The 21,703-nt window shown below is 40.6% G+C and overlaps 1 protein-coding gene across 2 annotated transcripts in view; it reads right to left on the reverse strand.

Moving 5' to 3' along the window:
* Positions 1-21,703, reverse strand: part of LOC102201922 (roundabout homolog 2) — a 66,787-nt gene that overhangs the window by 36,294 nt on the left and 8,790 nt on the right. The window contains exons 2-5 of one of the 2 annotated variants that reach the window (XM_005739310.1): positions 19,433-19,759; positions 2,920-3,077; positions 778-898; positions 560-698 (exon numbers count right to left, since the gene is read on the reverse strand). In XM_005739310.1, coding sequence (XP_005739367.1) covers positions 560-698; positions 778-898; positions 2,920-3,077; positions 19,433-19,759 — 745 coding nt within the window. Of the gene's footprint in view, positions 1-559; positions 702-777; positions 899-2,919; positions 3,078-19,432; positions 19,760-21,703 lie in introns of both variants that reach the window. The other variant, XM_005739309.1, reaches the window with a different exon arrangement.

Genomic DNA, 21,703 nt, shown 5'->3' on the forward strand with positions numbered 1-21,703 from the left:
ATAGATAGATAGATAGATAGATAGATAGATAGATAGATAGATAGATAGATAGATAGATAGATAGATAGATAGATAGATAGATAGATAGATAGATTAAAAAAGAGTGATTAAAAAACAAAAATTGCTAAAGAGAGTAAAAGTAGGAATGACTTGTAAGAGAGAGGTGTTCATAAATAATATGAACACTATAAATCTGAGAAAACAGCTGCATGAAGACATAATACAAAAATCTGTTTGGGATCTTATGCCTGACTGGTGTGATCACCTGTCACAGAATGAACGGTGTTATACGGTTTTATAGAGAACGGTAGGAATGATTTCTCGACGTGTTCATTATGGCTGCGAGGTGGAATCAGTCTGAGGGAGAAGGCGCGCTGCTGCCTCAGAAGTGCGATGTGATGCGGGTGTGATATGTAACAGAAAGACACGAGTTAATAAACAGCTCCTGCACATATTTACGTTTTCTGGGGCACGTGTGTTAACACAAGAGTGCTCTCAGGCTGTGTGTGCATCAACAGTCTGTCTCTCTATTTGTCTGCGGTCATGCCCATCAGCTCACCTCCCGCGGGGAAGCTCTCCTTCTTCTCGCCGCCATCGCACAGTAGGAGCAGGATCCCCGTGGACCTCACATAGAAAGTCAACAGTCTCTTCCTCCATGACCACCTGGTTAACAGGCCTTCGCACCAACACGGGGCGCTCTGCTAGACAACAGATGCCTTTAAACATGACCACTTTATGCTCTTCGAAGGACTGACTACGTAACTGTTTGAACCTCACCATACACCACCAGCTCTGCAGGATCACTGTCCCTCTCTCCAACCATGTTACTGCCCACGCAGACGTACATGCCTGCATCGCTCTTCCTGGTGTGAGAGATCATCAGTTTGCCACCACGCATCTGAAAAACACAATGGCATGTTTAGTTATGTTTGCACTGATGCAAAGATCATTAATCGCTCATATTCAAAACACTGTATGAGTCACTGTAGGTGTACGTGTATACGTTGCTGTGATGTTTATTTTCTACCTACATTCTTATGCTTGAGGTTCTCAGCACAGATTTACTTGAAATTAAGTTCAGTTTAAAGCTCCTGCTTGAGCTACTGACGTAAACAATATCTTTCATCCGCCTGTGACTTCTCACAGTTCCAAATCTACTTTTCAACAACCAGAGATTGTGTCCAGCTGTTGTTTTTACACATGAGAGGACCGAAGAAAAGCAACAGCAGAATCAGAGACACTTTACGCTCTGCAGCGTACGAAGGTGTCCGCATTAAATGATAGTCAACAGAAACTGTTGTCAGTCTGAATTGATATCTCTCCCACCTGTACAACAGAGTTTTTCTAGACCATTTGAGGGAATATTTATCAGTCCTGAGGAAAGAAAGACAAACCAGAATCTATCCACACAGGTCTTTGCTCACAGTTGTACACGTTAAAGTTTAAATTAATTTTGTTTGGTCATTTTCCTTTTTGAACACCTCTTTAACCTTAAAATTTCAACTTATTCCTACCCCAGGTACTCAAAGTCTACCTTTGCAGTCTGTAATGACTCTGTAATAAATCACAGATGTTTATTGCTTTTTTAATTTTTTAAGTAAAATAATGAAAGACAGATTTTAATTAAGTGTGACTCAGTCAGAAGTGAAACTGTACCTTTGTGAACTATTTTCAGAGATGGATTCATACGCATTTGGAGCACTGCAAAGTACTCACATCACTAGAGAGTATGTGGGATTAACTCAAAATAAACTTCAGGGCTGGTGTTCATTTCAAATGTAGGTCTCTATTGTATTTTTAATAGTTTTTGGCAACAATTGAGCCTCAAGGCACAGACCAATAATATTTATCACACTTCATGTATAAAGGCTATGGCCATTATTAAGCACAGTTCGATGTTGGTTTTCATTGGATTTATATCCAGAATTATTGATCATGGATGTTAGGAATTGGAAACTACAGTAGGTCTATAATAAACGAATCAGTAAGAAAGTAACAAGGATCCGATCACTGTGCCTCTGGCTGCCACCTGATCCACAAAGCACCAAATTCCTATGACTCCTTCTTCAGCTGGTGGCCCACAGGACAGCCCACAGGTACGTCTTTCTTTCTCGTGGGTATACCAATCCCTCCACCTCAATATTCAGGAGCTCTGTCATTTGGGAGAGGCTCAGGGTAGAGCCGCTACTCCTCCAAAAGGAGCCAGTTAAAGTGGTTTAGGCATCTGATTAGATGAGGTGGTTGAAGCGTGTCCTAAAGGGAGGAGACCCCGAGACAGGCTCAGGACATGCAGGAAAGATTGGATCTATTAGCTTTGAAGGCCACCTGAAATCCACCGCCTGGGGCACATGTTCAATCATCATAATTTTGAGATGTCCGCGCAGCCCCTCGTGATCACTGTCTGATGACAAAATCCAAAAAACAGACATCCATCTTCCTCTACCTCTTCTGCCAGGGAGGTTGGTATGATGTTTTTGGTTGTTTGTTTAGCAGGACAACTGAAAACATTCTGGAGTGAGATTTTTACCAGAGGTGAGACTGCATCCAACTTAAAACTGGTTAACCGTTTGAGGTCTGAGTCATCATTGGGGATGGACAGAACTCTAACCCTAGGCACACAAGCTTAAAATTTTGTTTTCTTTAGTCACTCCCCAAAGTCTTTGCAATCAGAGAACAAAGAAAATCATCATTCTTACTTACACAGATCAAAAAATATTTACAAAAGAAAGTAAATTTTGGCTTTCTCCCAAATATATGGTTAGGTTTAGGTTACCAGCTATGACTACTTTGACCTCTGAGGTCTTGATTTTTGAGATGATCCAGAGATGTAAAGATTAATGCAGTGGAGTTTATCGGGTTTACAAATCGCTGTATTTTTCGCTAAAAATGAACGTTTTTTCTAATGATTGTTGAACTTACAGTGACGCGCTCATCTTTGGTGCTGACTCGGACGTTGTTGCGTTTCCAGGACACGGTGGGCTCGGGGTGACCTCGTGGAGGTACACACTCCAACACAGCAGGCTCACCGGCAGCTACCACCACGTCACTCGGGGCCTGCCGGAAATCGTCTCTCAGGACTAAAAAGAAAACACAAAGAAATCTAATTAGCTTCAGAAGGCCCTGTATGAGTAATGTATTTAAAACAAAGACTGGAAATCAGACTCACAGATCAGCAAACAGGCACACAGCCATATAACCAGTATCAACAAATGAAGTACCAATTTGTCTTGGAAGTAATTAAGGCTGCTTTCTCCCAGGTGAACCATCTTTCTGCTGAGAGTTTTCTGAACACGTTTTTTTTTATAGAGAAAGTCAATTATTGTGTCTACATGTGCCTGACTGCTTACATCCCCAGCATTGTCCTTGTTAGTCTGTGCTTGGTTTTAAAGCCTGCATCCTACTCTGATGTCTCTCCTGTCAGAACAGATGAATAATGCACATCTCTCATTCCAACATGGAGTAAACAAATAACAGCACATTCATAATTTAGCCCGTGTGCAGGGGAGAGAAAGAAGAAATAGTGCCTCTGAATCAACGAGAGGATTGTGTCTCTGATTCAAGAGCTATCTTACAAATCTTCAGCACATCTCTGAGTCAAGAGAAATCAGCACCGACCGAGCAAAGCCTTTCCGCTCGTGTCATTTCTAAAGTTTGAGCTCCCGCCACCCTGTGGATGACGACAGAACTTTGACACGGCGACCTCTGATATCTTCTAATCTTGTGCTGTGATGGACAGATGAAAGCCTCAGTGAGAGCTGCGAACTGAACGCTCTCAAGAGACCTGCTGTACAATTGAACTGAATTGACAGGCTCGCATTTTCAATAGACACACTCCTACAGGATCCTTTCTGAACCAAAGTGTATTATTCCAGTATAATCAATCGGTCTGCTTTTACACGGTAATGAATATTTCATCGATCTTTCTGAGATGCAAAGATAAAAGATCTTGGGCTTTTCTGCCAATCTTCACTCAATGACTGCCTTTGTAACAGACCAAACACAAATCATTTAACACCTCTCTGCTGGCCAAGCGAGACATTTGGAAAGGTTTTTTTTTTTTAAGTCTTTACAGGGCAAAACAAGTGTAAAAAAAAGAAATGTGAGTTCACTTGCTCCAATCAAGTGCTAAGAATTGAAGTTCTCCGAATGTCTGCTGTGGCTGAGTCATCAATGATAAGAGCCTTCTTCTGAATATCGGGCTATTTCTGGCTCTGCCCTGCACTTAGGGTTAGGGTTATTGATTTTGGCAAGTTTCACCAACACTCCAGCAATGAAAGCCCAAATTTACCTTAGAGTAGGGGTGGCCAATTTTCCCAAATCATTTTCTCAAGGGGCCACATGAGAAACTGGCACTGCTGTGGAGGGCTAACTGAGTTAGAGTTACAATATTCTAAAAGTAATTAATTACTTGAAAAATAACTATTGCGTTACATTAAAAAAAAAAAAAACGTTTAACCCTCTGGGGTCCAGGGTATACTTGGCCATTTTTCACTACTTTTGATTTTCCCTCCACATTTTACCTTTAAAAACTATTTACTTTGCCCTGTTTGGTATCATTCTTTTCAGCACAACCTCACGTGTCTGAATTTACAGTTTTCATTTTGACACACTGTACTAACACAACTGATCTAAAATCAGACAAAAAACATAAAATCCGAGTAGAAAAGGTTATATTTTTACTGTAACAACCACAAACATGTTTAATGAATCATATTTCATAACTTTAAATACAAATATAAATTGTCAATTTTAAAATCATATGCATGTTTTGCAAACAAAGTTATTTGCATCCATTAACTTTTTACCCTTGTTAAAATAACCATTTCAAACTATTTACAGAACAATCAGCTGTTCTGCATTCAATAAGATGCCACACAAATTATTTGTGCCACTCCAAAAAATAATTTCTGTCCACTGTAAAGGAGAACATCACAGCCTGCAGGTCTGACAGCAGCAAAGTGTATCACTCCTCCTGTTTCTACCTGGAGACAGCAGTTGCCTCATTGTTCTGACACACAACACAAAACTATCTACAACACTACACACTAACTACACAAGACAACACATTAACTACACACTCCAAACACGCTAAACGTCACAAATCTCTCACATCTCAAAACACAATTTAAAAACTGGTATATATCACCTTGTTGCTTTGTCTTTAAGTGGTCATGTGACTGGCCGACTACTTTATTCTTCCTCAGTCAAACAGCAGCATTCATGCGACTGTTTTGCCCCCTTAGCTCCAGGTGTTGTGCTAGACAGTGATCGTGATTACCGTCCGCGGGAGCGCGCGCAGCAGCTTAAAGCTGTAGCGCCCAGATTACTTACAGCTACTTCCGTGCAACTGATATAAGATGCGGTTGAAAAATAGTAACGGACAGCATTTTCTTGTTAGTAACTGTAACGATAGGAATAGTAATTAGTTAGATTACTCGTTACTGAAAAAAGTAACGGCGTTACTGGTCAACCATCACTGGTCAACATACAGTTAAAGTTGAGTGTCGAGCACTGGTAGCATCATTGGTTATATTCATTAGGTTTAAAGTCTCCATTCATTAGGTGGTTGACATCCACGAGTAAACCACTGGTGGTTGTCAGGGGGGGTCACACATCCTTAACTCTGATGCAATGGTAGAGGAAACACTAAGTAATAAGTTTGTCTGCTGCAAGTCAAGAGGACATAATATCCCAGTGGCCATCACTTGCATATCAGAGCTAATCTCTTGCTTTTTTAGAGGTTATTTCAAAAACCTTTGGTCATTTGTAAGTATTTGCAATCCCACTATTAGAATACTAAAACCCTCTTATCTCGGTTGAAAATATTTTGCCTCTTGGATTGTTAAATGAATACTTTTCAAGGTGGTTTTTTTTCAAGGTTTTTTTTTTTTCATTTGTTCAGAATTATAGCATAATACTTTTGCAATCTTTTTCTACTCCTGTTATTTTTTGCATGAGTGGTTCCATAGTAGTAGTAGTTTACACATTCACTTAACAAGCAAAAAGTCATTCAAGAATTCAAGAAGAAAAGACACAAATCCCTTTGGGGTTGTGTCATGAAGGGCAGCTAGTGTAAAGATTAGGGATGGGTATCGAAACCCGGTTCTTGTTGAGAACCGGTTCCCACTGTTTCAATTCCTTGGAATTGTTTGCCAACGATTCTCTTATCGATTCCAGTCGCCCCAAATGACGTCACCACGTTGCGGAGCGTCATTTACCTGGCAGGAAACACGGTACCTAAGCGGCTCAAACGCTCAAAAGTTTGGTTTTACTTTACGAGAACGGATGACAACAGGGCAACTTGCAATACTTGCAAAGTAGATATTTCATTTAAGGGAGGAAACACTACGAATATGCAAAAGCCATTTGCTCACAAAACACACGATGACCTTAAATGAATGTCGTGTTTTTAATTCCGCTCCGGACTCGTGAATCTCAACCCAGCAGCAGCGGTAACGTTTGCACGTCCTCTCCTGTTAATGCGGCAGGTAAATAATCAACTAACAGTGCATATTATGTTAGCACGATCTGCCTTATTACAAAACCTGCCATTACTGTGGTGGCTCAGATGCTGGCAGTTCTCGCTGCAGTCTACCGGTAGCGTCTCCTTTCAGGCCAGGATAGACGAATGTCACCGAGCAGTGACTCAGTTTGTGGTAAAAGTCTTGCACCCATTTGCCACAGCAGATGCCCCGATTTCACTTTGGTAAGTGAATGTGTTTAATTGTAGGCAGGGACATTACTGGATATTCTTGTGTAATTGCTACAGAATAATTTATGTTATACTTTGTTATTGCTACAGAAGAATATTTATTTTATTATTTTACATTTACATTTTTTTCCTGGGGACCCTGTGACACCCATTGAAGAGCCGTAGGCTGTGGATCTCTTAAGCTGTCACTGTTGGGTATGTAAGGCCATGTTACTCCTAAATTTCTATCTTGTTCAAAGAGAAGATATAAAACAAAGTTCTAAGCTAATCGACTTTAGTGTTCTCCTTTTTTAAAAATAAGAATCGATAAGAGAATCGATAAAGAATCGAATCGTTAAACAGAATCGAAAATGGAACCGGAATCGTTAAAATCTTATCAATACCATCCCTAGTAAAGATCTGCCAAAACAAACTTGCAGAGCTAAAAGTTGCTTTTCTCTGTGTTTTTATAGATTGCTTCTGGTTTATTAACTTGCAGAATAAATATGTTTCAGTCTGGACCTAAAATAAGCATACCTTGCTATTCAACAGCTTCTTAATGAAATATCATGATGTGTGTTTTTAAAAAAGAAATTATATTAAAATATTAATTTCTTTAATCTGAAATGACTTGCAGCTTTTTTCACTTGTGTGAAAATTAACTTTAAATTTCCAATAAAACTGGTTTTCACTGTAAACTGTTGAGCTGCAGAAAGTGGTATATGGAAGCTAGTGGCGTCTTTAGTCACTGAGAATTGTGACATTTCTGTAAGCCACCTTAAATCGACTTGCACTTAGTTTATTCTCAGCCAATTACTCTGAGTACCTGACTAAATCTATGCAACATTAATTATCCACCAGCATGCCTGACAGGTCCGTGTTGACATGGTAGCCCTGGCCTTTTAATACAGCATCAATATTCAGATCCACTGGGCTTGAATAAAATCTCATTTGAAATCACTTTATCGCAGCTGTTTAAAGACGGAAAATCATTTCTCACTCTTGTTCAACAGGCACGATTGTCTTGGGGTAATCAGCAATAAATATTCAATACTTAGTCAAGTTCCAGACAGTAAATTCATTTACCTTCTCTGCCCATCTCTCTTTAACTCAGGCTGTATTGTAACTAAAGTGCATTGAAAACAAAGAGGAAGTTTACCCTCTTTACCGACTGAAATCATTTTTTCCCCCCAATTTCTTTTTGTTTCATGCTACAAGATTTGAAGTGAGAAGTCTTTTGGAAATTAAGACTTCTGACCCCTTTGACATCATCAAATTTCTCATTTACCATCAGTGATATACTAATTATTATTCACAGTCAATCAATGCGGTACAGAAGCTCTTTATGTATCCACGGACCAAAGATCTGCTACAAAGAAAAATACCCTCCACAAAATTCCCAACACAACATTTGGGAACTTCAGCAAAACCAAACACAAAGAAAGAAACACAATATTATATATAGACCAAAACTATCATATGTGTAGATACAATATATACATGGTGTTTAATATGAGGTATGTACAAGTTGGCTCTGTTGTCGCTCTTCATTCCTGGATGAGTGCAGCTTACGGCTTTGGATCATTGGTTGTGTCTGCCTCTTATTAGTGCACCAACCCAGCATCTTGGATAGGAAGCATATAGGGACTAGCTTTGCTCTTGATCCAGAAAGGTCTGCAGCACTGGGCACAATATCCTGCTGCAGGGCATGGTCTGTGGCAGGTCGCAATCTAGTCATGATCATTATGTTTTTTAATTGTGCTGTTTGAATTTTGTTTTCGTGTTCCTCAACATGAATTTCCCAATTATTTTGTGTCCCCTGAACATCAGTATAGTTTCATATGTACTCATTAAAAGGCAAAAAAAAGAGTCCACATTTAGTGGTTGGATGTTTGGTGGAGGAGTAAGCTCTGTTGGCTTTCATGCCTGTTACATAAGTTCAAGTCATACTTTTTTTTTAACAAATGTGCAGTTCGGTTAAGTTTAGCTGTTAAACGATTTGGTTAGATTTAGAAAAATACAATACGTTTTCACTTCGTTTAAAACTTTTTTTTCCCCTTGCTGCCATGCAATCATCTCTCGGCTGCTTCTGGAAACCTGCTTCTGACACAAAACATGTTTCCTATTGAAATGCATTACTTATAAATTTGTGTTCAATTACATAAAAAGTTATTATTCATGTCCATGAAGCTGAAAAAAGGCACAACTTCAGGTTGGAGCACCTCACCTTGGTACCTCTGGTATTGCTAAGAGCAATCAGATCAAAGATGGTATTCTTTTTTCCCTACTCCTATGTGGTATCGACAATGGTATCAAGTATTTTCTTTGGTATCAGCAACGACTTTGAAATACTGGCATCATGACAACCTTTGGTCTGAGTCTACTGCTTAAAAATGCAGTAAACTGAACAAATTCTGAGGCGTACGAGTGAGCTCATTTGTGTTCAATAAACAAATTACCAATCCCACCACTGACTAAAAGCAATCAGCGTGAATTGAAAACTACTCACAGAATATGTCTGGGTTTTCTAAGATATTAAAATGGATGGAGTACAACCAAAAACGATATTTCTTACAACAGTCTGTTCATCAAATAACCCTGAAGCTGCTCACTTGGCTGCATATTTGAAATGCTTTGCAGAGCTGAAGGGCTAATTGAAAGTGCTGCATTATTTTTAGACTTCAGTCTGCAAGGCCTGGTGAGATAGGAGCGCTGAGGCCTTTGTTTCACTGCCACAGTGACTGAAGTGAAAAAGTTATGGGCAAGGAGCTAATCCCTGAACTGTACACATGCACACACACACACACACACACACACACACACACACACACACACACACACACACACCGACATGAGTTTGCACAGAAAGCCCATGCACGTACACACCTTTAGCATTTAAGTCCTAGAGTCCCCAGGCACAGTCTCACAGAAAGTGGGACATTTGAGGGTCGAAACGAACGCCAGAGAGCAGAATTTCTGCCATCATTACCCCCAAACACTACAACACAAGCTCCGAAATGTTCTTTGAAGTTCAAGTTAATGTGATCCTTCCTTGCTCCGACTTTAAAGGCTGCCATGCCAAACAGTTTCCCATGGATGTTTGTATGCAATGACGGTCCCACCACGAAATCGACAAACTTCTTCAGAAACACAGATGAACCGCATCTCCTGAGGGGCTGCTGTCCCTAATATAACTTCTCAGACATAATGCGACTGGGTCTAGCAAGCAATCTTCCAAACCAGGCCCCACACTCTCTCCTCTATCCATTCACACTGGGCTCAGACAAGCAGTGTGGTTACTGCAGGGCAGTTAAGAGCTGACCCTGCCTCTGCTCAGACAAATCCTCATATTCCCCAAGGCACTTTCTGTGAGCTTAAACAATACAAAAGCAAACCTAAATGACTTTTGGTGGTATATTCTTTTATGTGCTGAGTATTCCAGGAGCGCCCGTTCATTTCAACTACTTTAATATTTCAGGGATATACAGATTAAGAGACTTAATCTCCCCGAAAATATTCATCACTTGATTTTTAAGTGATATTATAGACTTGAGCAGACGAGAGCTAAACACTGCAGAAAGGCCATCTGTTAATGTTTTTTTGGAAACATGAACAATAGCGATTAATCATATGAAAATGCCTTTGTATTGCACATTGTATATGGATGACTAGCAGTCCATGGATTCTTTATTCGCAGCGGCTGAAAAAAAGCAACACATGACGCGTGAGTGTGACAGACAGGAGAGTTGGGGGGGGGACGACAATCTGCAGAGGTTTCGTGCAAAACATGAGGTGACAGCGAGTGTGGGAAGGAGACACAGTAGACAGCATTGGCCTTGACAGATGTGTAAGCGCACAACTAGCTCTGTGTTTTCATGGCTGACAGGTAGGAGGGTGGACAGAAGGGTAAAAGGTCAGCAGCAGCAAGCGCACATTTTGGAGAGTTGCAGACGACCCGCTGCTTGACTTCGATTGTTCTTTTATTCTGGAGAGCAGAAAACCCGTTAGGGAGGTGGTCTAATCCCATTGCTGTGATACTGCCCTGTCATAGCTAATGGAGACTTTGCCTACAGCGAAGAGAGATTGCTTTAATCCACCCATTGTCTGATGGTGTTGATGGGTGATGAGAAGGCACTCCAGGGCAAACAGCCATTATGACAAAGACTTGGTCATGAATCCTTCCATTTTCCAAAAATGCAATGCTGTTTCAATTACAAATCGGCACTGAGTGAAGACATTTTTGCAATATTAGTAATCCCTGACAGGATTCATATAAATCATGCCAGTGGTTCATATTTGCACAACTGCATATTAAAATTTAGCCTGACTGATTTCATGCACCAAAAAACAAATATTCTATAAACTGTATTCATCAGAGATAATACCTGCACATTCTTTATGCTGAAAGGAAAACAGAAAGCAGGAGAAGCCAAGAAGCAAGCTGCAAGCAGAACTTTGATTCCTTCATAATCCCTCATCAGGAGTAAGAGGAACATCTGGCTCTAAAGCCTTTTAAGCAAGTTTTATTTTTTTATTTGTCCTACTTTATTCTAATCCTGGCACACCATGTGACTTTCTCCTTGCCGAGACAGCCAGACATTCACATTCATGATTTCTAAATAGGCACAACTACTACCCCCCCCCCCCCCCCCCCTTGTTTTTCTTTCTTTCTTTTTTAAGCAAAAAAAGCTGCTTTGGAAGAATAAGGGAAAGGATTTCAGTCCACTCCTACCGTCTCATTATTCTGGTTTTTCAACAGGCAGGCAAGGCAGCCGGTTACTGGCAGCACTACGGTGAAAAGAGACGGAAAAAAGGCAGAATTATGACTGCTGTTGGCATTTCGCAGCTGTGCACGTTCCTTACTACAAGCTACTCTGGAAGAGAGCAACAGCAGCTACACAAAAACCATAACTTCTGGACCACAGGTGCAAAAAAATGCATAGTATAACATAAAAATAATTACTTAAACAGCAAATTTGCATCAAATAGGAATAGTCCTGAAGACAGAACTCTACATTTTCAGATAATTTTAATGAATTATGGATAGATCTCATGGTTCAGTGAAGCCAGCAGTCATTTCTGCTACACTTTACATATTCATCTCTTTTGTGTGAATCAAGGCCACAACTTCTTCTTTTTTTTCCTTTTTTGTGCCTGTCCCATTTGGTTCTTTAGCCGTCAGAATTGTTGTCTGAAGACCAACAAAGATACCCAATGGATTTACTTTGCCAAATGGATCATCATGGCCTTGCTGTATTGGTCCATTTGATCAGCCTTTGTTGTTATTGTTTATTTTATTTTATTTTCAGTTGTTACAGACGGGACAGACATGACTGAGGGATAGGAAAGGGAGAAAGAAAGATGAAGGAAAAGAAAAACAGAAGGGAAGAGGGACAGTGAGAAAGGGCACTTAAAAAGGGAAAAAAATCTCCTGGATCACCTGTTGAGAGAAAAAGAAGAGAAAACAAGCAAAAAAAAAAAAAAAATAAAGAAACATACTAAACACAACACCATCACGTTAATCTAGCTAAGTGTAAATAGCAGTAAATACTAAATATTGAATGTTGTTGTGTAGCAAGCAGGACTGACAGCACATAATGTGCTTGGAAATAGCAGCCAATAAAGGTGTAGTTTATGTCTATGAACAGTGAACACCTGTGTGCACACCTGTGTGGATCAGCGCGCTTGTATTCAAAAGGTTTCCCCATGTAATGGTCTGCTAGAGGATGTAGGGAACCATAGCCCTGTCCCCCAGGGCATGAAGCACACTGTTCCAAAAAATAGTACCGTAATGTCAAAGTATCTTACTGTATATTTTACAGTTTTGTACTGTCTTTCTAGAATATCATTAAATTTACATAAGTAGACTGTGATTTTACATGTCAAAGGTAAAATAACATAGCATCAACATAACATAACATTTTGTAAATATATTTTTTGTACATATGCATATTTAGATTGTTAAAATACATTCAGAAATGTATCATGATTTCACAAATATTTGTCCGTTATTTGAAAGATCGAACTGTTGAATTCAAATGTAATGCCATGGAAAAGTATATAACATGATTCCTATAAGCTTGTGTTACATCACATAAGTATTATTATCATTGCTATTTAGGGCTGTTGTGGCTCAAGAGTTGGCAGTTCGAGCCCCGGCTCGGACACTCTCGGTATTGTGTCCGTGGTCAAGACTCTTCACCTACTGGTGATGGCCAGAAGGGCTGATGGTGCAATATGGCAGAAAAGGCAGAATCCCATGTAAAATTAGCGCAACAAACTCTATTTTCATTACTGAAAATAACCATATTTTCATGGGAAAGTTATTTTCTGTTATTTTACGGTAGTATTTTGGCACCCCAGCTGCTGGAATATTACCGTTTTTTTAACAGTGCAGGCATGGAGGAGATCCAGCCTCCAGACATCCAGAGGCCCCAGAGCGTGAGAGCCCAAGGAGGACCACCAGAGGGGCATCCATGCCACCCTCCTGGAAAGAGCCCCAGATGAGGGGTCACCCAGTAGCCATGGAGCAGAAGCCAGAGGGGGCTGCAGTGGCGTGCCCGCCAGCTCTGCCAGCAGCCAGCTGTGCCAGAGTGAACCGAGCCGCAGGCCCAGAGGCCGGAGGCTCGAGGGCCACAACTTCAAGTGTTCTACTATAGAAACCTCTTTCTTAGAGTTTCTGTGGAAACATGAGCTCTGCAAAGAAAACCTGTTACATCTTAAAATGGCTAGTAGCTAATGTGATCAGGCCTTTTTCTTCTACTGGAAAGTACTGCAACAACAACAATGGGGTAATGACCCCGAACAGTTTTCAAAAGGTGTCAAATTGAAAAGCTAAGTCTTTAATCGTATATCCAAACTTCGGTTTTAGTAGTTCTAGCAGGGAAATTATTTTAACATTTTAAGAGCACACCACTTATAGCTGATTCTCCAAATCATGTTGGAGTACATGCCTTCATTTCTGAGCCATCATTCACACTCTGCTTCTAAAATTAGAGGCTGAATAAGGACCAGAACACACGTCAGTGATGTACTAGGCTCAAAATCCATTATAATTCACAAGTTACTGCAACTAAATGTTACCTTGACCTTGAGCAATATTTTGGTGAATACCTATTAAGTGATCACTACGTGCAAGTTTGATTAGATTCTGACCAATGCTACAGGAGCAGTAGCAATTCTTATTAACTGTGGGTGGATGGAGCCTCGACCGGATGACCTAAATATGGAGAAAAATCTTTTTACTGATCAACTGATCAAAATAGGATCGAGATTAAAATCCATTATCCTGTTGCATTTCCAGTTTACTCATTAGCAAAACAATGTTTAAACATTAAAACATACAACACTAGCATGCTTTAACTAAGTATTAACAGCTTAGTTATAGAAAGGTTTTTTAACAAATGAAAAACTGGAACAACGACACATTTATAAGGAGATTTCAGCCTCGGTTTCAGAACTGCTACTGTTACACAATTGTTCGATAGATATTTGCTAGCATTAGTTTCTAACTGCTAGCATAGCCTGCTAAGATAGCTTCTTAGCACAGCTCACACAGAAACGTTTGTATCTCAGTGCAAATAGATTTCACTAATGTTGTTATGTTTTCCCCTCTAGTGCATGTTTCAGTGCACTTGCACTCTGTCTCTGTCCCATCAGTTGCAACCAGCTGCAGAATACTCATTTAGTCACGTGGTCACATGTCTGCAAAATCTCAATATGAAAGTAAAGCCTATATCATTTTTCAGTTAAATTGCCATCCTGTAGCAACTACTCAGTATTTGTTGAGGAATTTATGAATTTCTATTTCAAATTTGTACTCATAGTAGGGAATGTGAATAGATTATGTGCACCTTGGCATAAGCTACTTCCAGTGGGGAAACTCCTGTAGAGCGCTTCGTTTCAGGTGTGATATTCGCTCCTTACGGTCGGTTTTTCCAAAACAAACCAACCAAATGGATGAATCAAGCGGCGATTTACATTTCTCAAGATGTCTTGGGCATTTACCGAATATATCTGTAGATGATGTTCGTCGATGTGTCGATATTTTCCCCCCGCCCCTCAGAACAAAAGAGAAAAAGGATTCAACTTTTATATTTCTCAGCGTTTGTATACAGTGGTCCCTCGTTTATCGCGGGACCACTGCAAAATATCAGTCCCTGAACCATTTCAAACCAACCTTCAAACTAAACTATCTAAAGAGCGTTATGCTAAGAAATAATTAAATTCAGTTATTCAATTTGTGACACTCTGGAAAGAAATGTCGCCCACATAAAATGCAAATTGGTGAGTGACAGCAAATTATTAGCTGTCTTTTTTATTATTTTACATGTTTTTGGCAGCCTTTAGTCTTTATTTGACCGTGCACAGCAGAGACTGACAGACAAGAGAGCAGGGAAATGACATGCAGTTAGAAGCCGCTAGGCCCTGAACCAGCAATTCTGTTCCTAAGGGCTTTTTAGCCCATGTGATATGTACCCTGCCACTGGGTCGCGCCCATAGTCAGCTCTCTTAACACATCCATGGTTTCCCCTGGGAAGAAGCATTGCATGAATGAAACCAACCACAGCGGAAAAAATGTGGAAAAATAATAAAATGGAAATGTGCTTCACCCCAGTGTCAGCAAACAAATACTTCTGTGAAAGAATTTAAACGTATCAGTGTGAATGAACAGAAAGATGAAACAATGGGCACAATGTTAAGCATCTCTAATTTAGTTTTCTGTGATCAGCTAGAATTTAATTTGTAGCAGTGGTGCTCTGAAAAAATGCGGCTTACGTTCCAAAAATGTTTCCAAATATGATTCACGTGGGCTTCTACAAGTCTTCGAGCCCTACAGTTATCCATGACACCCTGCAGTTCAGAGGAATAAGAACAATTTGCCCAAGTAGTTCAAGCAAAAGTACGGCATGTGGCTAGTGCACTACAGATAAAAGTCTTAGTCATGCAGCCAAATGCATTATGCATCATTCACCGGCAATAAATGAGTAATTAATGTGGTGAAAACCAGGTTAGTGTCAGCACTCCTGCTCCCTGTTCTGAGCTGCAGCATTCACACAGATGCATCAGTATTCATTTCTGCTCAGTGGGAGGTTTAAGCTCTTCCTCCTCCCACCTGTTGTCTCTCAGACTCCTGCCACCGAGCCACAACCGACACACATTTCTGCAAGGCCACCAGCTTAAAACTGGCCTCTCATTAACACTGCAGACTCCCCCCGCCCCCGATGCCAGTGCTAATTGGGTCACTATTTACCCCACAGTCAGCACAACCTCACACAGACGGGAGGGGGAATCCAAGACCACCATCATGCTGTCCTAGCATATGCCCTGGTAGGCTGCAGGCACTGAGATTAGAGCAAAACAGGCACTTATTAATACTGTTAGTCACTCGGTGCCTGCAGGTGAATCATCCCTTCACCAGTATGACTGCACTGTAATCAGCAGCACACAAAGCTACATTTATTATCAGCAACTCAAAAGAGGCAATATGACAGCCTTATATCTCCTCCCAGCTTGGATATCTGCATTACTTGCAGACACTTATGGTTGTCAATATGCAGGATATCTGAGGAGGCTGTCCCTATTTTTGGACCCAAGCCACAGATGAGGTCAGCCAGCCGTGAGCCCTCACACACACACTGCTAGAAAAGAAGCCTCAGTATGGAGGCAGATAAGGCCTTGCTCAAATTGCTGTTTTGTGTTTTTTAACGAGGACAATTCAACCTTGCTAATCTGTTAGGCTCCTTCCCCTAATCAACCCACTGACTAATCCATTTTCTCGTGCCAAAGAGAGCCGCAGTTCAGCCCAGGGCCGAGCCACGCCGGCGCAACGAGGAGAGGGGGAAGACAATGGCACGTGTCCTGGACGGGGGAGAAAAAATAACAGACACGGCTCCATGAGGGAGTCTTTTTTTCTACTTCAGTGCACTTCCACCAACAGATGAGGAAGCTCACACTCTGTACTGCTCAGCAGCAAGCTAACAAATAACAAAGCTTTAAAGGCATACTCTCCTGATCTTGTTTGTACACACTGACTCTGAGGTGAGGAGATGGCAATCTAACTGCCACAGAGAAGTCCAGTACAGCCGACATAAACATTCATCAGTGCAGCCCCAACAGAAAAGATGAGTAATGCCTTATCTTCTGTATCGGCTGTAAAAATCCTCATATTTCACCACTTCCGATTGCTCAAATATGAGGAGTTTGACGAAATGACATTTGAAGACGTGAACTTAGATTTAGGAAATTGTAATGGGGAATTTTCTGGCATTTCCTTCACTAAATGTTAAATCCATTAAGACAGAAAAGGGAGGGAGAGTAATTAGCAAATAATGATTATCTACATTTTTTATTTTTTTGGCTCAGGTTTTCCTTAAGTAGTTTGTAGACTTGAACTATAGCAACATAATGATCTTATTTTATCAAAGCATAATTTATGTCAGCCTGGCATTATTTCCTAAAATTTGGCTCCATGGGTCATGCTGGGTGTATGCTTGCTTGCAATTACCAAAATGGCCAATCAGTGCTGCTAATTTCAGTCACAATTGTTTGAGAAGCTGCGGGGACCTTGCACTTTGAAAACCAACAGAAGCACAATACAAAGCCACATTACAGGAACCATGCCAGGCTGAAATCAGCTACAAACACCCTTTATAATAGTATTTATCAACCCAGAAATGCTTTATTAGGAGACTGACTTTAGTACATACCAATTTCTCTAATTCTATCACATACAATTATAATGTTTGTACATATAATCATACGTATTGTAATGTATTTTTTGGATTAATTCCTCTAAATGGTGAGGTCTCACAACAAAAAAAAAGGAGTGAGAAACGTGATGACCTCCTTGATGGTTCTGGGCGCTTCGGCTCTCAGACAAAAGTCTCATTCACAGTGATCTGTAGACACAATAGTGTCAGAGTATAAGAAGCATGGCAAACATACAACCATGCATCTCCTGAACAGTTACATTCATCTCCGTAAGTGAGCAGATAATTGCACTTTTTTGTAATGTTGGCCTCCGTACACAACTACACTGTTCTAAATTAAGCAATCAAGATCTGATTGAAGCGCAAACTTTCAACTTTGATTCAAGTGATTAAAAAAAATCTTCTTTTTTTTCAGAGACTCAAAAGTAACTGAAGAAACTCAAAAAAATGTAAAATATAATAGTTGTTCTTAATCTCGGATGAAGGTCATTTGGCTGAATCTGAGCAGAGAGTATATCCCTGTACACTACAGAATTCATCCTGCTGCTTCTATCAGCAGTCACAGCATCCATAAACACCGGTGACTCGGTTCCACTGGGAGCCATACATACCCGTGCAGTCACGTCTCCCCCATCATGTTTGACAGATGATGCGATATGCTTCGCATAATGAGCCGTTTGCCTCCTTCATGCTTTTCTCTTCCCATCATTCAGGTACAAGTTTATCTTGGCTTCAGGTGTCCAAAGATTTGTTGCAGAAATGTGCAGGCTCTTATAAATGTTTAGATGTTTGCCTTGTGGTGTGGGTCAACTGAGCATTTTTCAAAAGAATATGTCTTAAAGAATGTTTGAGGTGTGGAGCTGGAAATTCACAGTGCTCATTATAAATGTTTAATCTTTGGAGAATAGAATTTTTTGCGCAACTTGGAGAAAATTCTAAAAATTTGCTGATTTGCGATGGAATGATACAGCTTTTAGAACAACAGATGCACTCATCAAGACAACGTCTTTTCCAGGGAAATCTTTTCAAAAACTTTTAAGGACAATGCTGAAATTCACATCACAACAGCGTGGCTTTGTAAAGATGAATTTACCTGCCCGCAGCCCAGGCAGAAAACATTTTACACATCATGAAATGAAAAATACAATAAAGAAAAACCGTACTACTGCTACTATCAAATATAACATTTGCTAATATTTTTTGAAGGCACATTTTTCACTGATAACAGCACTAATAAAACACATTTTATGCAGTTATGCAGAAACAGTGCAAGCTGCAGCCACAGAACGAGCTGTCAAAGATGGGTGTTGTTCTGCAGATGAGTACGGAGTTGGGGGACGGAAGCTTCATCAGCCGCAATGGGTGACTGAGTTTGCCTTCTTTTTAGCAAATGTGTAATAAACAGTTTTGCATCTGTGGAGATTGTGGTCGACACAATAGTGCAGAATGGAGCCACAGATGCGTCATTCAATAAATCCAGATGTTTGATTAAAGATGAAATGTCACAAACTCCACTAACTATGGTCAGCATCCACACTCAGCTGCACCCATTACATTATATACCACAGTTTCACTTCCAAAAACTGAAATTATTTTCATGTGTTGTGTATTGTTATATCTTAATATTTATGGATAGTAGCTAAGCTGCCTAATGTGGCACAAAATGATTGCATGCCTGCCTCTTCTAAAAGTGCTATTAAACAACTAACACACACAGACTTGGAGACAAATTGCATCACTGTTGCCAAAGTAGCCAAAAAATAAGGACGAATCCACAGGCCATTACTTATCACTGATTTTAGCTACACCTCAATATTTTTAGAAGTCGCTTCCTATTGTCTGTGTATTTCATGTCATTATTTTTAAGCACCACTTCTCCAGTGAACCTCCACAAAGCTGGCAGGCAGCTGCAAAAAGATCTGGGACACAACTGTGAGGCATCTGTGTACACATAACATACATATCAAGATATAATGCAAAAGGAACCACAAACACTGTTAGCACGATGATCAATAACACAAGGCCTTACCGGCAACTTCCAGTGAAGCGTTGCGACTAATGGCCTCTCCCAGGTAGTTGCGGGCCACACAGGTGTAAACGCCCTCGTCTGGTTTGCTCCGTCGGCCGTGCACGATGCGCAAGAAGAAAAGGGAGCCGCTGGGCAGGAGCATGCGGTGAGAACGCGGGTCATCTTTGTCTGTCTCCACACGTTCACCATCTTTGTACCATTCAATGCTGGGGATGGGGCGGCCCTCTGCCTTGCAGTTGAGGGTGGCAGGCTCCCCCTTGGAGACAATCAAATCCGAGGGGTCCTCCGCAATCCGCGGCGGGCTGTCTTCAAAACGCGGCCGAGACCCTGTGAAGCCGAGATGAAGGTGAGATGTTATCTATCGGGATGACCTGCTGTCATTCATGGAAACAGTTTCTTTGTGAGAGGACAGACAAAAGCAAAACCTTTTTGAAAGGAGAGAAAAAGCTTCTTTCGGAGATGCTTGATAAATTTGTGTGGTGAAGGGGAAAATCATCAGTAATCTCTGTTTGAAGTTCAAAGTAAGATGCTACATTTTCCCACAACAACAACAACCTGTGCGTTTCAGATAAATAAATCAATTTGACATCTATCTGCTCTTTCTATATTCTCTAAACAGCAGGACACAGTGTACATACGCTGCAGAGAAAGCCACCAGCAAAGCCACCGGCAGCACAGAGGATTCAATCAGCCATATGATATGGTAATAGCCAATCTCTGTGTCAGGCAGGATAGTGGTAGAGATGATAGCTGGCTGAACGTTGAGTACAAGACAAGGTCTTTGCATTTGAAGGAAAAAGACTAAAGTTAAAGGAAGAAGCTACGCAGACTGACATACGTAGATAACTCCCATATCCCCTTCTCTCTGGGGGATCCATTACTATCTTCGCTCGGTTGTGAGAGAAAGTCACACTTCTTCAGGACCCAAGGTAAGCTTTTAGACCCTGACCAAATGTCTCTAACAATGTGCTTCATTTTAAAAAATGAATAATTCAAAAGACTGCCGCTTTTAGTTCGGTTCTGAGGAGCAGATGGTCTGCCGCTCAAGTTCCCCCAACCACAAAAAAAGACAGAAAGAAAGAGAGAAAATGAAATGGTCACTGTGCCACTGATTATTGTGCTGCTCTTTCTGAGGCATTATTCTTAGCACATAATCTAGACTGCATGGAAATCCTACATTATCATTGGAGAGGAACAGACAGGACCTAACCTAATGACACACATGCTGCTGCTACATTACACTTAAATCAGGAGGCTTCAGGATAAATCCTCACTTTTAGCTATAAGCAGATTTATGGTTGTGTTTTTTTCATGGGCTGAAGTCGCTGCTATGGCACAAACCTGAAGTAAACATCTAAAGCGCGATCCGAGCACTCGCAGCGCCAGGGTCACAAACCAGGACAGCTCAAAACACTAATGCGGATGTGGATGAATGCTAGCAGAGCCATTAAAATAAGATATGGCACCTTTACTGAGTACTGATGTGAAAACACACTTTGTTTACATATATTATATTGTTATATTATACACAGGATAATATATATTATATTGAAACTGAGACATTGGAACAATATTTGATAAAGGGAGGATCTGCAGCCCAGTGATGTCCTGGTGTTGAACCTTGTTTGCAAGCACATAAAGGATTTCTAATCCCAGATCATGTAATACAGTTACATCACTCTGTGCTCACTTCCTCTTGAGTGATAACAGCATTTTATTTTATTTTTAAAAAGCACTATGTATACATGTACTTGAGAGAGACCAGACTTCTTAAAAAAGGTCCCAGGAGCTCAGTGCTGCATTTCAACTGAGGTGGAAATATAAATCATAAAATAAAGGTCAAAGCAGTAAAAGGCCAAGCTCTACTGCTGAGGCACTTTTAATGAGTAACTCTTGTTTAAAAACAAAACAAAAAGCAAAACAAAACCCTTAAACCGGCACCGCGTAGTGCAAGCATATTTGAATAGATTCCACCTTTCCACATCCACGGGTTCAGGTGCATGTTGCATTGATGACAAGATGGTGCCTCAGTTATTTGAACACGAGTTGCTCAGTGGTGCATATATCAAAAAATAAATTCCAAGCTTCCTCCGTGTTCCTCACGCTTCCGTAATTTTGGGCCCATAGAGCACAGCATCTCTCCAAGTCAAGCTGGTAGAGTGTACGTGCGACTGAAACGACAGGCCAGATTTCCATCATTATGGAAACAATGGATTCTGATTAGATTAAGAGCCATTTCAAAGGATATATATATATATATATATATATATA

Source organism: Pundamilia nyererei, unplaced genomic scaffold, assembly GCF_000239375.1.
Source record: "Pundamilia nyererei isolate P.nyererei 1_Seehausen unplaced genomic scaffold, PunNye1.0 scaffold00091, whole genome shotgun sequence".
NCBI classification, from domain to species: Eukaryota; Metazoa; Chordata; class Actinopteri; order Cichliformes; family Cichlidae; genus Pundamilia; species Pundamilia nyererei.